General features: G+C 41.2%; 1 protein-coding gene across 38 annotated transcripts in view; it reads right to left on the reverse strand.

The window, feature by feature from the left end:
- The window catches only part of neb (nebulin), a 327374-nt gene that overhangs the window by 183449 nt on the left and 127451 nt on the right, over positions 1 to 16474 (reverse strand). For all 38 annotated transcript variants that reach the window (XM_073026432.1, XM_073026423.1, XM_073026670.1 and 35 more), the window contains 12 exons: positions 15507 to 15710; positions 12852 to 12956; positions 12655 to 12762; positions 12195 to 12506; positions 9558 to 9761; positions 9368 to 9472; positions 7250 to 7357; positions 6812 to 7123; positions 2713 to 2916; positions 1908 to 2012; positions 1709 to 1816; positions 1295 to 1606 (listed from right to left, as the gene is read on the reverse strand). In XM_073026432.1, coding sequence (XP_072882533.1) covers positions 1295 to 1606; positions 1709 to 1816; positions 1908 to 2012; positions 2713 to 2916; positions 6812 to 7123; positions 7250 to 7357; positions 9368 to 9472; positions 9558 to 9761; positions 12195 to 12506; positions 12655 to 12762; positions 12852 to 12956; positions 15507 to 15710 — 2187 coding nt within the window. The remainder of the gene's footprint in view (positions 1 to 1294; positions 1607 to 1708; positions 1817 to 1907; positions 2013 to 2712; positions 2917 to 6811; positions 7124 to 7249; positions 7358 to 9367; positions 9473 to 9557; positions 9762 to 12194; positions 12507 to 12654; positions 12763 to 12851; positions 12957 to 15506; positions 15711 to 16474) is intronic.

The raw sequence follows: 16474 nt of genomic DNA on the forward strand, positions 1-16474 counted from the left end.
GGACAATATGCTGTGATAAAAGTATTATAAATTATAATGTTGATGAAATAACAAGGCCATACAAGTCAAGTAACCTCTTGTGCAATAAACTTCTCAAGATCTTTTGGATGATCCTTTGGAACAAAATAACAGGTTTCAATTTCCATTTAGTGTCAAATGAATAGTATTGCTGAGAAACTAGATTTCACATAACTCTGTATTACATAGAATGTTATTGTCCAATAGGACAATCTCAGCAATAAAATCCAAAAGAAATGATACTCCCAGTTAGTTTAAGCATGCTCTGTGAAAGCTGTAAGATATTTGAGAGGCTGTGTATCCCATTTTCTGATAATGGAATAAATTTGCAATGTAGACACTTATAATATCAGTATGTGGATTATGATGCAGGATAAACATGAGGCAAGGTGTCTGAGGTGTCTGAGATGTCGAAGTGGTGGGATGGACAGTAGTTTTTGATGGACTCTAGATCATGGTCTCTGAGGGTTTTGCTATTGCTTGCATGGTGGGTGGTGGGGGTTGATGCTTTTGCTGCTGCTTGTGAGTGGGAGGGCTTTGGGATTCTAACATTTCTGTCATTCATTCTTTGAGGTTCTCTTTCTTCATTTCGTGGATGTCTATGGAGATTAAGAATTTCAGATAATATACTGTATACATTCTCTGATATTAAATTGAACCACTGAAATACATACAGAAATACTCGGGCCTTATTCTCAATGAGCTCGATTTCACCAAGAATAATTGTTAATATGGTCTACTAGAAATTAATCTATGTGCAACTTTCATTTGAAATGGTGGTGCCATACATCACATTCCCAGCCTTTTATATTTCCACTCTGTTTAATTTTAGCCTTATCTCCTCCTGTGATCAATTCTGGATTTATTTGTTATTTTTTGGCATGAAACATAAAATTATGATAAACCAGCTCTCCAAATAAAAGATGGGTGCTGGGGGGGGAAGAACGGGAAGTACTCACGTCACTGTGAGGGTGGAGCGCTGCTTGAAGGACGTGGGACAGGTGGCAGAGAAGGAGTCCCGGGATGGGAGTGGGTAATGCAGGTGCAGACACACTCAGCCCTGAGATACCGATTCATTTTGGGTAAGTACATTAAACAATTGCACATATTACCCCATGATTAAAATTCAGAATTTCTATTCCTTCCTTCAATCTGCAATATCAATTAATTAATTCTGCTAATAATTCACTGGTAGTTAAAATGTTATTATTCTAAAAGTGCATTTTTTCAAATATTTATATAAATATTACTTTTCAGGAATTATATTAATACTCACATCACTCTGCAGATTATAGGCCTTCTTTGCCTGGATCACATCATTCTGATCTGGGAGACAGGTCCACTGGTGCAGGTAATGCCTGTAGTCAATGTCACTGACCAGGGTCTGGCATTTCTTGGCCAACAGGATGTCCAGCATGTCCACTGGCATGTTAAACTTGGTCTTGGTTTTCTCAAAGTCCTTCTTGTACTCCCTGTCACTCTGCATCTTACCTACATGCATTGACCAGACCATCTTGGGATCATCCTGGAGGCTGCGGCATCCAACATGATGACCAAGCTGCTTGCGGTAGGCTTCCTTGTATTTGTACTAATGGTGAGGAAAAGAGGTTTGGTTTAAACATTGACAGTGATTTTAGTGTCTCTCAGACAGCAATATCAAAATATGTAGTACTTGCTGAACAGCTCTTACCATGCTTGCAATATCTCTGGATGCTTTTGCTGCCTTGATTGCAATGGCATCGGCACGCAAGTCATAACCTTTAAGTTTGGATTTCTCCCATGCTTCATGGTAAAGTTTCTAAATGGACAGACATACGTGATTTATTAGATTTTGCATATGAAAAACATTAAGCCCAAGTTCCAATCTTTATGGTCGTGTTGGTCAATACCTGGCTGACGTTGGCAGAATTACTCTTAGCCAGAAGAATTTCAGGTGTGTCTGGCATAACATGAATGGTGGTTTTATCAGCATCCCAAGCTTCAGTGTATAAGCGCTGCAGAAAAGAAACACAACAGTTAATTATCCTTTCTATACCACAGTAACAAAAGATAAATGTTTTACCTAGCCAATAAACTCTAGAGATATTTGATGATAGGTTGGGGATTGAATATTTTCCTGATTGACTGGAGAGATATTTCATTCACATTCAAAGCTCAAAATAAAGTTATTATCGAAGTACATACATACATGCACTGAACTGAACTAAACTGAACATTCATAGACTGCTTCAAGAACTGTGGTTTGATGTTTAATATTCTATATGTTATTGAGTCTTTTTTTTGCCACTTGTGTGATTTTTGCGCATTGGGTGTTAGATGTTTTCTTTGAATGGGTTCCATGCTATTTCTTTTTGTGGTCGTCCATAAGACGACGAATCTCAGGGCTGCAAATATTTTTTGATAATAAATCTACTTCAAAATGCACTTTGAATATGTCACCACATATAACCCTGAGATTCATTGTCTTGTGGGCATTCACAAATCCAAAGAATAATAACCATAACAGAATCCTCTAAGTATTCCTCTAAAGTATTAACTGACCTGAGAAGAGGAAGGAAGTTGCAAAATAATCTTGACTATGCAGTACTAATTAACATTCTGAAGTCCTAATATATATGAAATTACTTAAGGGTTATTTACTCTGTGAAAAAGAATTGAAAATAAATTAAATTATTGTCTATAATCTTCACTTACTTTATTAAGATTCTGAGCATTGTTTTTGGCTAACACCAGCTCAAGAGAATCAAGAATGCTTGTAAACTTAAATTTATTTGGCTGCTGTCGATACTTCTTCTCACTCAGGATCTCCCCAGCTTTTTTAACCTTCTCAACCTCCAGTGAACCTTCAGGACTCCATCCAATTCCACGAAGCCATTCCAGGTCTGATTTGTACACCATCTGTAGATCCAAAGAATTGCTTCATTAAGGAATAAATTAAATCAGGCAGGTGACTAGGCTTTCAAATGAAATTTGGACTGCATGTTAAACTTCAGGCTAAGTTGAGTTAACCTAAGTTAACTTCAGCTCTAATAGTAGTACGTGCAAAACTTCTAGCAGTTGTTCACTTTGGCTTTTAACTCTGTGCACCAAAGCCTTATTCAAATAGAATTATACCAAGAGATGCTGATATTTATTTATTTATTGATTGAGATACAGCAGAGAACAGGCCTTCCCAGCCCTTGAAGCTGCACCACCCAGCAATGCCCCTGATTTAATCCCAGCCTGGTCACAAAACAGCTTACAATGACCAATTAACCTACCAACTGGTACATCTTTGGACTGTGGGAAGAAAACCTCACGGGGAGAATGTACAAACACCTTACAGGCAGTGGCGGGAATTGAACCTAGGTCACTGGTACAGTAAAGCATTGTACTAACCACTACGATAACATGCCACCCAGGTCAAGACCCCTCATCTGGGTTCACGGTCAGGAATGCTCACCAACAGCTCTATTTCTTTGGGAGGCTAAAGAAATTTGGCATGTCCCCATTGATCCTTACCAATTTTATGGATGCACCACAGACAGCATCCAATCTGGATGTCTTATGGCTTGGTATGGCAACTACCTTACCTATGACTGTAATAAACTGCAGAGGGTTGTGGGCACAGCTCAACACACCACCGAAACCAGCCTCCCCTCCATGGACTCTGCTTATGCCTCTCACTGCTTCAGTAAAGCACTCAACACAATTAAGGACACCAGCACCTTGGACATTCCCAATCCTCCCCCTCCCATTGAGCAGAAGATACAAAACTCTGTGAGCATGTACCACCCGGCCCAAGGATACAGAAGTTTCTACCCCACTGTTATAAAACTATCAAATGGTTCCCTAGTACGATAAGATGTCATCCTGTCCCCACAATCTTCTTTGTGATGCCCTTGCACCTGCACTCTCCTTGTAGTTGTTACACTTTATTCTGCATTCAGTTATTATTTTACCTTTTATTATCTCAATGGAATGAATTGATCTGTACGGATAGTAAGACCATAAAACAAAGGAGCAGAATTAGGCCATTCGGCCCATTTACTCTTCAGGCCAGCTTTTCACTGTACCTTGATGCATGTGACAATAATAAGTAAGTTCCAGTTCCTCCAGCAGCTTGTTTTTTGGCTTCAGAGTAATAGTAAGCAATTTTTCATACTCCATTAATGCATCACAATACTCAAAGTGCAGTCTTATTGCAGTACCGTGAGCAGTTTTGGGCCCCTTATCTAAGAAAAGATGTCTGGCATTGGAGAAGACCCAGAGGAGGTTTGCAAGAATGATCCCAGGAATGAAAGGTTAATATACCCATGGGGGCATTTGATAGCTCTGGGCCTCTACTCCGTGGAGTTTAAAAGAACGGGGGGTGGGGTGGAATCTCATTGAAACCTATCGAATATTGAAAAGCCTAGACAGAGTGGATGTGGAGAGGATGTTTCTTATAGTGGTGGAGTCTAGAACTACAGGGCACAGCCTCCGAACAGAAGGACATCCATTTAGAACAGAGACGAGGAGGAATTTCTTTAGCTAGAGGGTGGTTAAACTGTGGAATTCATTGCCACAGACAGCTGCGCAGGCCAAGTCTTGAGTATATTTAAGGTGGAGGTTGATAGATTCTCGATTAAATAGGACATTAAAGGTTATGGGGAGAAGGCCGGATATTGGGGCTGAGAGGGATGGCAGACAAGACTTGATGGAGCGAATGGCCTAATTCTGCTCCTGTGTCTTCTGGTCTTATCATTAACAATGTGAACTTTTCTTCCATTTTTTCATTTTGTTGAATATAAGGACTCCAGTCCAATTCCATTCAATCAAATCTCCAATACATACAGTAGACCTTTAAGCAGTAGATTTACTGAGCAAGAAGCAGTGTTAGTCTGGATGGATTCTAAGTTTCTTCATTATTTACTTGGCACATTTTGTTAAAGATCTTTCTACTTCTTTACAGCACTCCCTTTGGATCAAGAATTACTTGCTTCCACTCTGGTTTTATGGGTTCTGAGGTGTTGATGAGGCCAATGTGGTATTTCCGCAGATGGGGAATCAGGTGACTGATGGGGGAGTGGCTGGGTAGTCTTGGAGGTAGTGCTTTTCCTTTTCCCCATTCACACCCCAATGTATAACCTCAGGGTTCCCAAGTGCTCCCTTCCATTTTGAGTGGTCACAGCTTAGAGACCAAAGTCCCTTTCATTTTTACAATGCAAGTTGTAAAATGATTTTTAAAAAAAACACAACTTCAAGCTCAGAATAGCTCAGGTCAGACACTGTCCTTGCTGACTTATTGTGACAAGTTTTACTATGAAAAAGACTCCAGGTGGTCAATTAGGTTATCATGATTGTATTTCTCAACATGCCTTGTCTGTATTGTTTCACCATGCCAAAAAAAGGCAAGTAACAAATCATGTATATCATGGGGGCAGAATTAAGCCATTCAACTCATTGAATCTGCTCATGATTCGATCATGGCTAATCACCCAACCCTATTCTCCCTGTAAGCTTTGACACCCTTATTAATCAAGAACCTAAGGACCTATAGACTTTTGTTTAAGATGTGTCCAATGACTCGGACTCCACAGCCATCATTGTCAACGAATTCCACAGATTCACCGCCCTCTGCCTAAAGAGATTCGTCCAGCGGATCGTTGTTCTACAGGATATGCTTTTATCCTAAGGCTGCGCCCTCTGGTCCTAGACTCTCCCAGTCTCATGATCTTCCATGCACATTTCTAAACAGTTTATGCAGTTAAGTTGTCCCCTAGTATTTTTAACATTGAAGCAATTGAATGAACTTTAGGAATCCAATACTGAGCGTCTCAGAACTACAGCACAGATAATGAAAGAAATGAAATGGCATTTAAAGTGACAGCTTATCTCAAATAAATAGCTTAGCGAGTACTGGTGAATCACACTTTCACTTCCAGAGGTAAGTGTGAAAAGACCATAAGACCATAAAACAAGAGAGCAGAATTAGGCCACTTGGCCCATCAGATCTGCTCTAACTTTTCATCATGGCTGATTTATTATTTCTCTCAACCTCATTCTCCTGCCTTCTCCCTGTAACCATTGATCCCCTGACTAATCAAGAAGCTATGAACCTCTGCTTTGAATATACTCACTGTCTTGACACCATAGCCACCTGCGGCAATGAATGCCACAGATTCACCACCCTCTAGCTGAAGAAACTCCTCCTCATCTTCGTTCTAAAACAGGGGTTCCCAACTTTTTTTTAATCCCATGGACTCCTACCATTAAATGAGGGGTCCATGGACCCCAAGTTGGGAACCCCTGTTCTAAAGGGACATCCAATTTTTCTGAGGCCACTCTCTCTAGTCCTAGACTCCCCAACTATAGGAAACATCTATTCTACCTTGGCCTTTCAAATGGCAGATCTTTCACCAGAGAATTGCGTTGCTCTGAAACAAGCTGCCAGCTGGTCCATCAGACAACAAATGAATGACTGCCTGCATTGGATGGTAATCAGTATATAATCCAGAATCTCGGCAGGAAGACTGAGATCTCTTTGCAGAATTGATATCTGTGAATTGCATACAACCAGATAATGAAATAAACTACCACACCAACACCAACAAGGCCAAATTCCTTTGAATATTAAGGAAGAAATTTCCTTTTTCTTAACAAAAGATCAGACTTGTTGAGATAACGGAGGACTAATTGCTTTCCTCAAATAGAAAGCTTAAAAATACAATAGAAACCTGCTCAAGTTCTTCATTTATGAGGAATGTCATTTCTGAAATATTCTGACCAATTTCTCAAGAATTCCAAAAGGGATTTTTGAAGATGTACTCACATCACTCTGCAAGTTATAGGCCTTCCTTGCCTGAATTACATCATTCTGGTCTGGAAGACAAGTCCATCGGTGCAGGTAACGTCTGTAGTCAATGTCACTGACCAGGGTCTGGCATTTCTTGGCCAACAGGATGTCCAGCATGTCCACTGGCATGTTGAACCTGGTCTTGGTTTTCTCAAAGTCCTTCTTGTATTCCCTGTCGCTCTGAATCTTGGCCACGTGCATGGACCAGACCATCTTGGGATCATCCTGAAGACTGCGGCATCCAACATGGTGGCCAAGTTGCTTACGATAGGCAGTCTTGTACTTGTACTAAAGCAGAAATCAAGAAAACTATGTTGATTTCATGTAATAAGTTCAGCTCAAGGTAACTGCACTTGGAAAGTGGCAAGATACAGTATAGGCATTCGGTAGTGTAAAATAAACTGGTTCACTTACATCGCTGGCAATATCTCTGGAGGCTTTTGCTGCTTTAATTGCAATGGCATCAGATCGCAAGTCATAGCCCTTCTTCTTAGACTCTTCCATTGCAAGTCGGTACAGTTTCTATGGGGACAGACGAGACAATATTCTTAGTGACAGTTTCAAAACAAAAGTGGACTTCTTTTAAATTCTCATGATCTTCTACAGATGCACGGTTGAGAGCAGCCTGACAAGCTACATCACTGTATGGTATGGAAACTGCACTGCAGTGGACAGGAAGGGTCTACAAAGGGTATTCCAAACTGGCAGCAGCCTACCCGCCAAACAAGGACATATATATAGAAAGGTGCTGGAGAAAGGCCACCAGTATCGTGAAGTATCCCACTCACCCAGCTTGGCCAGCTTGCCCCACTACCATCGGGGAAAGGCTATGTAGCATCAACACCAGGACCACCAGGCTCAAAAGCAGTTATTTTCCTCAAGCAGTAAGGCTGATCAATATCTCCACCCACTAACCCACCCTACTACCACTGCTTTATCATTTCCAGTCAGAGTCACCTTATGTATAGATTCTCTTGTGCCTTTGATAAGATGGCAATGTGCTCAGACACAGCTGGTTATCAAGAACACCAAGTACTGCAGGTCCACCCCAGCAGCGAGTTACTCAATAGTGGTGGAGCTGGACATCGTGTTGTTGCCTGCTACAGCCACCCTGGGAAAAAAGCATCAGAGTCGGTGGAGCCCATGTGTGGAGCCCATGCGTGATCCAACAAATGTTAGAAATGTTTCTACTGTGATCGCAAGACCCTGTTGGACATTGATAATGTGGAATACTGTGAGACCGATTCACTGGTTCATTGTTGAGACACACGGTTGTCACATGGACCAGGCCCTCGTGCATTGGCGTTGTGATTGCGGCCGCTGGGGAAGGAGACGCCAGAGACAGCTCTGTGCTGCTGGATTCTATACCGGCCCAGTCCCGTCAGTGCTGTCCTCTAGTGTTCACTCAGTGGAAGGAGAAGCTGGATCAGATCATCTGTAGCTGCACTTGTGTGAGATGATGAACTGCTGCGTGTTTGTTCTTGCAGGAACATGGCTGCAGGACCACGTCCATGTACCATCAATCTACAGGCCATTGCACTCAGGGACTTGGGCTATATTATTATTTTTTACATATTTTGTTTCTAAAAGTATGTTTTTCTGCCATCAGAATTATAAGCAATATATGTACTGTGTGCTGTATGTGACTGTTGGAACTGTATTTTGCACCTGGGCCCCGGAGGAATGCTGTTTTATTTGGCTGTATTCATGGGTGTGGTTGAATGATGATTAAACTTGAACTTTACATTTGTGTACTGGAAATGATGTTCAACAATCTTGAGCCTTGAACTTCCTTTAACTCATTTCCAGGTAAAGTGCTGGACAAAAATCTCTCAACGTGCATAGTAGGAGGCTAAAAGTAGAAATTTCATTTGAAATTCCAGGTAGTCAGTAACATGGTTAGGGTTAGCTTTTGAGACAGCTACACAAGAGTTCATTCACATCCACCCTGGCCTAGACAAGTTCATTTCCTGGTTATTGTAGTTGGATGAATCTCATAGACCTGAATTAAGAATGTTGCCATCTGAACTACAGATTCAGTAATTCACAACACTAATATTGTACCCACTGGTGGCAGGGTGGAGATTCGTCACTACCAAAGGAAGTGTAAGGCGCTTCTTCCCTCCACTAGCCTGCATATCACCCTCGGTCATGATGTAGCACCTGCTTAGCCCTCACGATCAGGGTCATGTGAAGCCATGAGAGCAAGGTTGATGGTCATATGAGCAACCGGTGCATATTACAAGTCTGGTTATCTGACCACTGACTCCAGGCAGACTGAAGAGTATTGCTAATTGGTGAGGTCTCCTGTCTAGTAAAGACACTGCCCAGAAGAAGACAATGGCAAACCACTTCTGCAGAAAAATTTGCCAAGCACAATCATGTTCATAAGACCATGATCACCCATGCCGTACGACACAGAATATAATGATAATGATGATGATGATGAAGAATATTGCATCTACTTATTTACCCTAAATGTAAAGTAACATTGTGAGTGATTATCATTTGAAAATGGCATTACACACTTACATCACTGCATGTAATCTGGTTCTGCTTTGCCAACGCAATCTCTGGAGTATCCGGCATGACATGGATTTTGGTTTTGTCAGCTTCCCAGGCCTCAATGTATGCCCGCTGAAAAATAAATCATTACAAGGCTTAGCACTTTGATGGCAAACATTCAAGACATAATTTCCAACAACCAAATGAAAAGTCCAACCTTATTCATAATGTGCGCATTATTTTTCGCTAGCATCATGTCCATGGAGTCATTCAAGCTGGTGAATTTAAACGCTGCTGGATGCTGGCGGTAATTTTTCTCACTCAGGATCTCACCCGCTTTTTTGACTTTGATTACATCTAGTGATCCATCAATAGACCATCCAATACCCTTCAACCATTCGAGGTCTGATTTATATACATTCTGGAAGATAATTTTAAAAATTCTTGTTTAGCCTTAAACACAAGAGGTTCTGCAGATTCTGGGAATCCTAAACAACATGCACAAAATGGAGGAACTCAGCAGGTCAGGCAGCATCTATGGAAACGAATAGAGCCGGCGTTTCGGATCAAGACCCTTCATCAAGACCTGCTGAAGGGTCTCAGTCTAAAACTTCAACTCTTTATTCCTTTACCTGATCCGTTGAGCTCTTTCAGTATTTTGAGTGTGTTGTTGTTCTTGTACAACCTTCACGTTTATCATTGCTGTGGTTGACTTAATAATAATAATAATAACATCCATCTGTGATGTTAGAATTTACATGAGTAAGCATTTCAGATCAGTAAGATGAGCAAAAATTTTGCTGGAAGCATTTAGAGGTGAGGTAGAATCAGGGTATAACAATAGAGTTACTCTTTCAGAAGAACATACATTGGTTTCTGTTCCTATTAATGCTACCTTACCAGCTGAGTACTTCCAGCAGTTTGTGCTTCTAGTTTCAAATATTCAGCGTCCCAATATTATTTTAAATACAAGTCACAATATAGCGTCACAGAATACTATAGCACAGAATCAGATCTTTCGGCCCATTGAGTGCATGCTGACCTGGTCTTCTGCCAAGTCCTATCCACCTGCATCTAGATCATAGCCCTTCAAATCTCTCCAGTCCATGTACCTACCCCTATATAAAATTCAAGTTTATTGTCTTCTAACTCTACATATATTCATATAACAACTACAGCACGGAAACAGGCCATCTCAGCCCTTCTAGTCCGTGCCAAACGCTTACTCTCACCTAGTCCCACCGACCTTCACTCAGCTCATAACCCTCCATTCCTTTCCTGTCCATATACCTATCCAATTTTTTTTTATACAACCAAACGAAACAACATTCCTCTAGATCAATGTGCACCCACAAAACATATATCACACACAGCATGTAAACCAAAATAAGTTAATAAAATATAATTCAAAATGCATGTAGTGGGGTGGATAGGTAAAGAGTAAACAGTAAACAGTTTGCTGTCCCAGTGATGAGACCTCGGTGGCAAGGTATTCATTCAGGGTTTTCAACTTCTCTTAAATGTTACAATTGAACCTGCATCTACCACTTCTGCTGGCACCTTTTTCTACACTTGAACCACCCACAATAAATAAAATACGTACACTGCACTGCAAGCCTGACTATCATAACAATGAAATACTAGGTTTGTATAACATCTGATCACAATACATTGCTTTTGAAGCAAGTGTGGCAACAAGTATCTCACACACAGGCAAATCACCATTGTTTGTGAATGAGATGGCTGAGGAAGTGGAATTGAGCAGGATACATCCACTGTTCCAGTCAAGATGGTGCCAAGCTTTGGCCTCCGTCAAGATCAGAACTCAGACTTAGCTGCTTTTTAAGTTCATACAGAAGGTCTTGGGTACAGAAAGAGGAGTCAGGGGGTCAAGTTAGGGACAGGGATGTGGAGGAGTTAGAAATCAGGCCTCCACTTTGCGTTCAAAGGCTAGTTATGTAGAGGAGTGAAAAAGGACATCCATGGATGTTGGGCTGTCCCATGTTGGTGCGGTCCCAGGCAAAAGGAGGCATGAGAGCTGGTCAGTATGCACCCTTGGAGTTTGGGGCCCTATCATTGGCTATCCCCATGGTTGCTACTGAAGATTGGAGCCTGCAGATCGATCAGAAGTCAAAGATGATGGCCGAAGCTTGGAGACAAGAGGTCTGTCTTGGAGTTAGAGGACTATTGGCAGGTACTAAGTTAAGAGGTACTAAACTACGAGGTGAGTAGATGCATTGTAAATTGTCCTGTGATTGGGCTGGTGCTAATTGAGTGGGTTACTGGGTGGTGTGGCTTGTTGGGAGAGAAGGACCTGTTCTATGGTGTATCTCTAAATAAATAAATGGTATAATGAGACCATTAAAATCTTTCACTGGTTTTCCCATCTCTCAAGCCACCTCTTAGCAAAGGCACATGTCAATGGTGAAACTTACCACCATCTTTAGTGTGTGGATTTTTGAAGAAAAAATGTTTACTGAGCAAGAACTGAAAAAATGACACGAAGGTCATGACCCAGTCTGGAATTCACTGATGGCCTGAACCAAAATCGAGCTCTTAAATTATAAAGATTATCATCCTGAATTACTGACACCTTCTCAGGTGTACTAAAGGAATTTAAACATGTTCAGCAAGCAATCCAAAGAATTCTCTCCCTGTACCATAGGCAAACATACCCAGTGATAATGGTAATGTCAGCAGTCCATGTTACCAATACAAGACTGGCAGTATTAGGCCAATGAAAATCCAACTTTGCTACAAAGACTAGGTGCACTCTTGGATTATAATGAAAGTTATTTCCCAATTTTTCTGATTAACTTTTCAGAAATATTCAAGGATATAAAAAGGCACTCACATCGCTCTGCAGATTATAGGCCTTCTTTGCCTGGATCACATCATTCTGATCTGGGAGACAGGTCCACTGGTGCAGGTAATGCCTGTAGTCAATGTCACTGACCAGGGTCTGGCATTTCTTAGCCAACAGGATGTCCAGCATGTCCACTGGCATGTTGAACCTGGTCTTGGTTTTCTCAAAGTCCTTCTTGTACTCCCTGTCGCTCTGAATTTTGGCCACGTGCATGGACCAGACCATCTTGGGATCATCCTGAAGGCTACGGCAGCCAACATGGTGGCCAAGTTGCTTCCGGTAGGCTGTCTTGTACTTGTACTGTTAAAGTCAAAATTGTCATTTTCACTTAAAAAGTGAAAATCCTATGCTTTTGTGTATAAATGCTACATCAGAAATGACAGGAAAATTGTCCAAAATCTGATATATATCAGATAAACTAAAGTAATAACAAATATAAATCACTTACGTCACTGGCAATATCTCTCGATGCTTTAGCAGCTTTGATGGAGATAGCATCTGCTCGTAGGTCATACCCTTTTTTCTTAGATTCTTCCATTGCAAGCCTATATTGTTTCTACAGATAAACAAAACAGATGAGATAGACTTTCACACTGCAACATTTGTAATCTTTTCTCCACTTTAGAAATATTTGCACCTACTTACATCACTGAAATTGAGTTTGTTCTGGTTTGCCAACAGGATCTCTGGTGTGTCTGGCATGATGTGAATATTAAGCTTATCCTTCTCCCATGCTTTCGTGTATGAATGCTGCAAAGAGATTTTTTAATAGGGATAACGTTAATCAACTTTCATAATTTATCACTAGTGAAATTATTCATGTGTAACACAGATGATCCAATAATTAAGTGTCCCATACACACCCAGAATCCAAATGATGTTTCCAAGAGACATTAACTATGTATATCAGGGGTTCCCAACCTGGGGTCCATGGAATTATGATATTGAAGTCAGAGCAAAATCAATCAGTGGTGGGGGGGTGCAGGGGGAAGACGGACCCCTTGTTTAATGGTATTGGTCCATGGCATTAAAAAAAGCTGGGAACCCTTGATGTAGATTGTGGTGGAACTCACATAGCAAGCTGTTCAACACTTTTCCTAATGTTAAGTCATGTAAAACAGAAGGAGACGTGTTTTGAGACTTCATGTCATCTTGAAGTGTTTCAAGAGACTGGTTGTGGGACATATCAACTCCAGTAACCCCAGACAACCTTGGTTGATTGCACTTCACCTACCAACAAAACAGGTCCATGGTGAATCCCATCTTTCTGGTTCTATCCTCAGCTCTGGATAACAGAGCCATGAGGTCAGACAACTGTTTATTGATTATACCTCTGACTTCAGCACCATAATTCCAAACAAACTTATCTACAAACTTCTAGACTCTGTACCCTCCTATGATACTAGATCGCTGACTTCCCTGACCAACAACAGACTGCAGTCAGTAAGGATAAGCAAAGAAATCTCCACCATGAATTGTCTCAACACTGTGCCCTGCAATGTTGTATTCTCAGCCTCTAGCTGTACCTGCTATAAACCCACAAATGCGATCAACTTCTGCTTTAACTCCACTTACAAGTCTCTAGACGACACCACTGTAGTGAGCTGTACCTCAAATATCTAAAGCAATGACACTCTTAGTGGATGTAAAATAACTGGGAGGGACAGATTTGATAGATCGTGGAGTAGATTAAAAGTCGGCACAACATCATGGGCTGAAGGGACTGTATTGTGTTGTACTGTCCTGTTCTATGTTTTATTCTTCTAGCCTGTTATTATCAAGTTGAGGTTAAGCTGACACCAGTTTTGGTATTATCGCCTAATTTTGAACATTATGTATCTATGTTCTATGTAATAAAGATATTGAGTACAGGGAGGAGATGGAAAACTTAGAGGTGGTTGTCAAGGCAACAATCTTTCCTTCAGCAAAATGAAAAAGTTGATGACTAAATTCGGGAGTTAGTTTGGAGGACACACCTCTGTCTGTCTCAAAGTTGAAGAAGTGGAGATGGATGAGAACTTCAATTTCCTGGGTAGCGGAGTGGAGATACATCTCTAGCAAAGGAGGTGCAAGGCGCTCCTTTTCTCCGCTAACTTGCAGGTCACCCCTTGGCAAGTTGTAGCACCCACTCACCTCCCACCAGATCAGGGTCACATGAAACCAAGAGAGCAGTTGGTGGATGGTCATACAAGTAGCTGATGCATATCACAAGTTCTGGTTATGTGACGAATAATGCCAGACAGACAATTTCTGAAGAGTATTGATAATGGCTGGGGTCATTGGTCTTGTAAAGACATCGCCCAGAAGGGGGCAATGGCAAACCACTTCTGTCGAAAATTGTTCTAAGAACAATCATGGACCATTATCACCCATGTTATATGACACAGCACATAACGATGATGATGATGAAATATCTCTGGGAATTTGTCCTGGGCCAATCACTTAGATGCTACGGCCTAGAAAGAACACCATTGCCTCTCCTTGCTCAGAAGTTCAGCATGTTCCTCATGACTCTTACTAACTTTTACAGATGCAGCTAGATAGGATGCTTTCTGTGGCGAATATTGCAATGCCCTGCCCAAGACTGCAATAAATTACTAAGAGTTGTGAACAGAGACTAGTTCATCACGCACACTAGTCTCCCCTCCTCTAGGTCCGACAACTTTCAAGAGGCTTGTCGCTATTCCAGATAACACACCTGGCTTGACTAGCGTCCAACCCACCAAACCAAACATTCATTTCCTTTGCCATTTATCAAGTTGTGATTCTGCTTGACTACAAGTTGGAGTGGAGTCACCTTCCATCCCCTACAGTAGGAGAGTAGGATAAGAAGAACAGATATATGGAAACATTACCGCTCACCACATAGCTTAAAAATACACCTTCATCATCACTAAGTCAAAATTCCGGAACCTTCTACATAGAAGTTCATGACATGGACTGTAAATGTCCAGATTGCCATCTTATTAAGGCATTAGAAGTTGATAGCAAATGTAGGCAATATATATAATGTTATGAATTAATTAAATTATTGTCAGATTTATTATAGTCTATCTTATATAACAGTTTTACTCACTTGACCTAATTGTTAGGCTGTTTGCTTTAGATTTCTAAAAATCAGGAACCTACTCCTGCTTGATGCAAATTGTACCTTGTTTTCAGACTCTCACCATTCGTGGAAGTTTGGCAGTGGAGTGGGTTTAAATAAGTTCTTTTGCACGTATAGATAATTTTCAACAATCTAAAACACAATGTGCCTACAATGACAGCTATAGTTCCTTACATGAGCAAGTGCCTTACCCTGTCGAGATTCTGGGAATTGACCTTTGCCAATGCCATGGGAATGGAATCCATCAAACTGCTGAATTTAAGAGTACCAGGGTGCTGCCGATAGTTTTTCTCACTTAGAATTGTTCCGGCTTTCTTCACTTTTTCATATTCTAGGGATCCATCGGGCATCCAGCCAATACCCTTGAGCCACAGCAGATCTGACTTGTATTGGTTCTGTTTCACACAAACAAGTGAGAATCAGGATTAGGGATAAAACATTGGGAAAATCATACTTCAACCAACCTGTGCATCAAATTGATTTTCCAGTGCTGTTCTTGCAACCACCATGCAAATCAAAACAAACTCTAGGCCTCACCACTGTGGTCTTCAGAGAGGGGAGGTCTGGAAGTAGTCTCAGGTGGTGGCACTGAAGCCCTGATAGCCTCTTGATAGCAATACTGTCAAAAGTCTTTACAAATATGTCTACTGTTTCTGATATTAAGTCCATAAGACACAGGAGCAGAGTTAATCATTCAGCCCATCGAGTCTGCTCTGCCGACTCTGCATCATGCCTGATTTATTATCTCTCTCAACCCTGTTCTCCTGCCTTCTCCCCATAACCTTCAATGCTCTGACTATTTAAGAACCCATTAATTTCCACTTTAAATATACCCAATGATTTGGAATCCACAGCGGTCTGTGACAATGAATTCCACAGCTTCACTACCCTCTGGCTAAAGAAATTCCTCCTCATCTCTGTTCTGAATGGACATCCCTCTAGTCTGAAGCTGTGCCCTCTGATCCTAGATTCACGCGTTATAAGAATCATCTTCTCCACATCCACTCTAACTAGGTATTTCAATAGTTGATAGGTTTCAATGGGATTCCCCTTCATTCTTCTAAAGTCCAGCAAGTACAGGCCCAGAGTCATCAAATGCTCCTCATACTTTAACCTTTCATTTCCAGAATTATTTTCATGAACTTCCTCTGGACCCTCT

The sequence above is a fragment of the Hemitrygon akajei genome, chromosome 2 (genome assembly GCF_048418815.1).
Source record: "Hemitrygon akajei chromosome 2, sHemAka1.3, whole genome shotgun sequence".
In the NCBI taxonomy this organism is placed as follows: Eukaryota; Metazoa; Chordata; class Chondrichthyes; order Myliobatiformes; family Dasyatidae; genus Hemitrygon; species Hemitrygon akajei.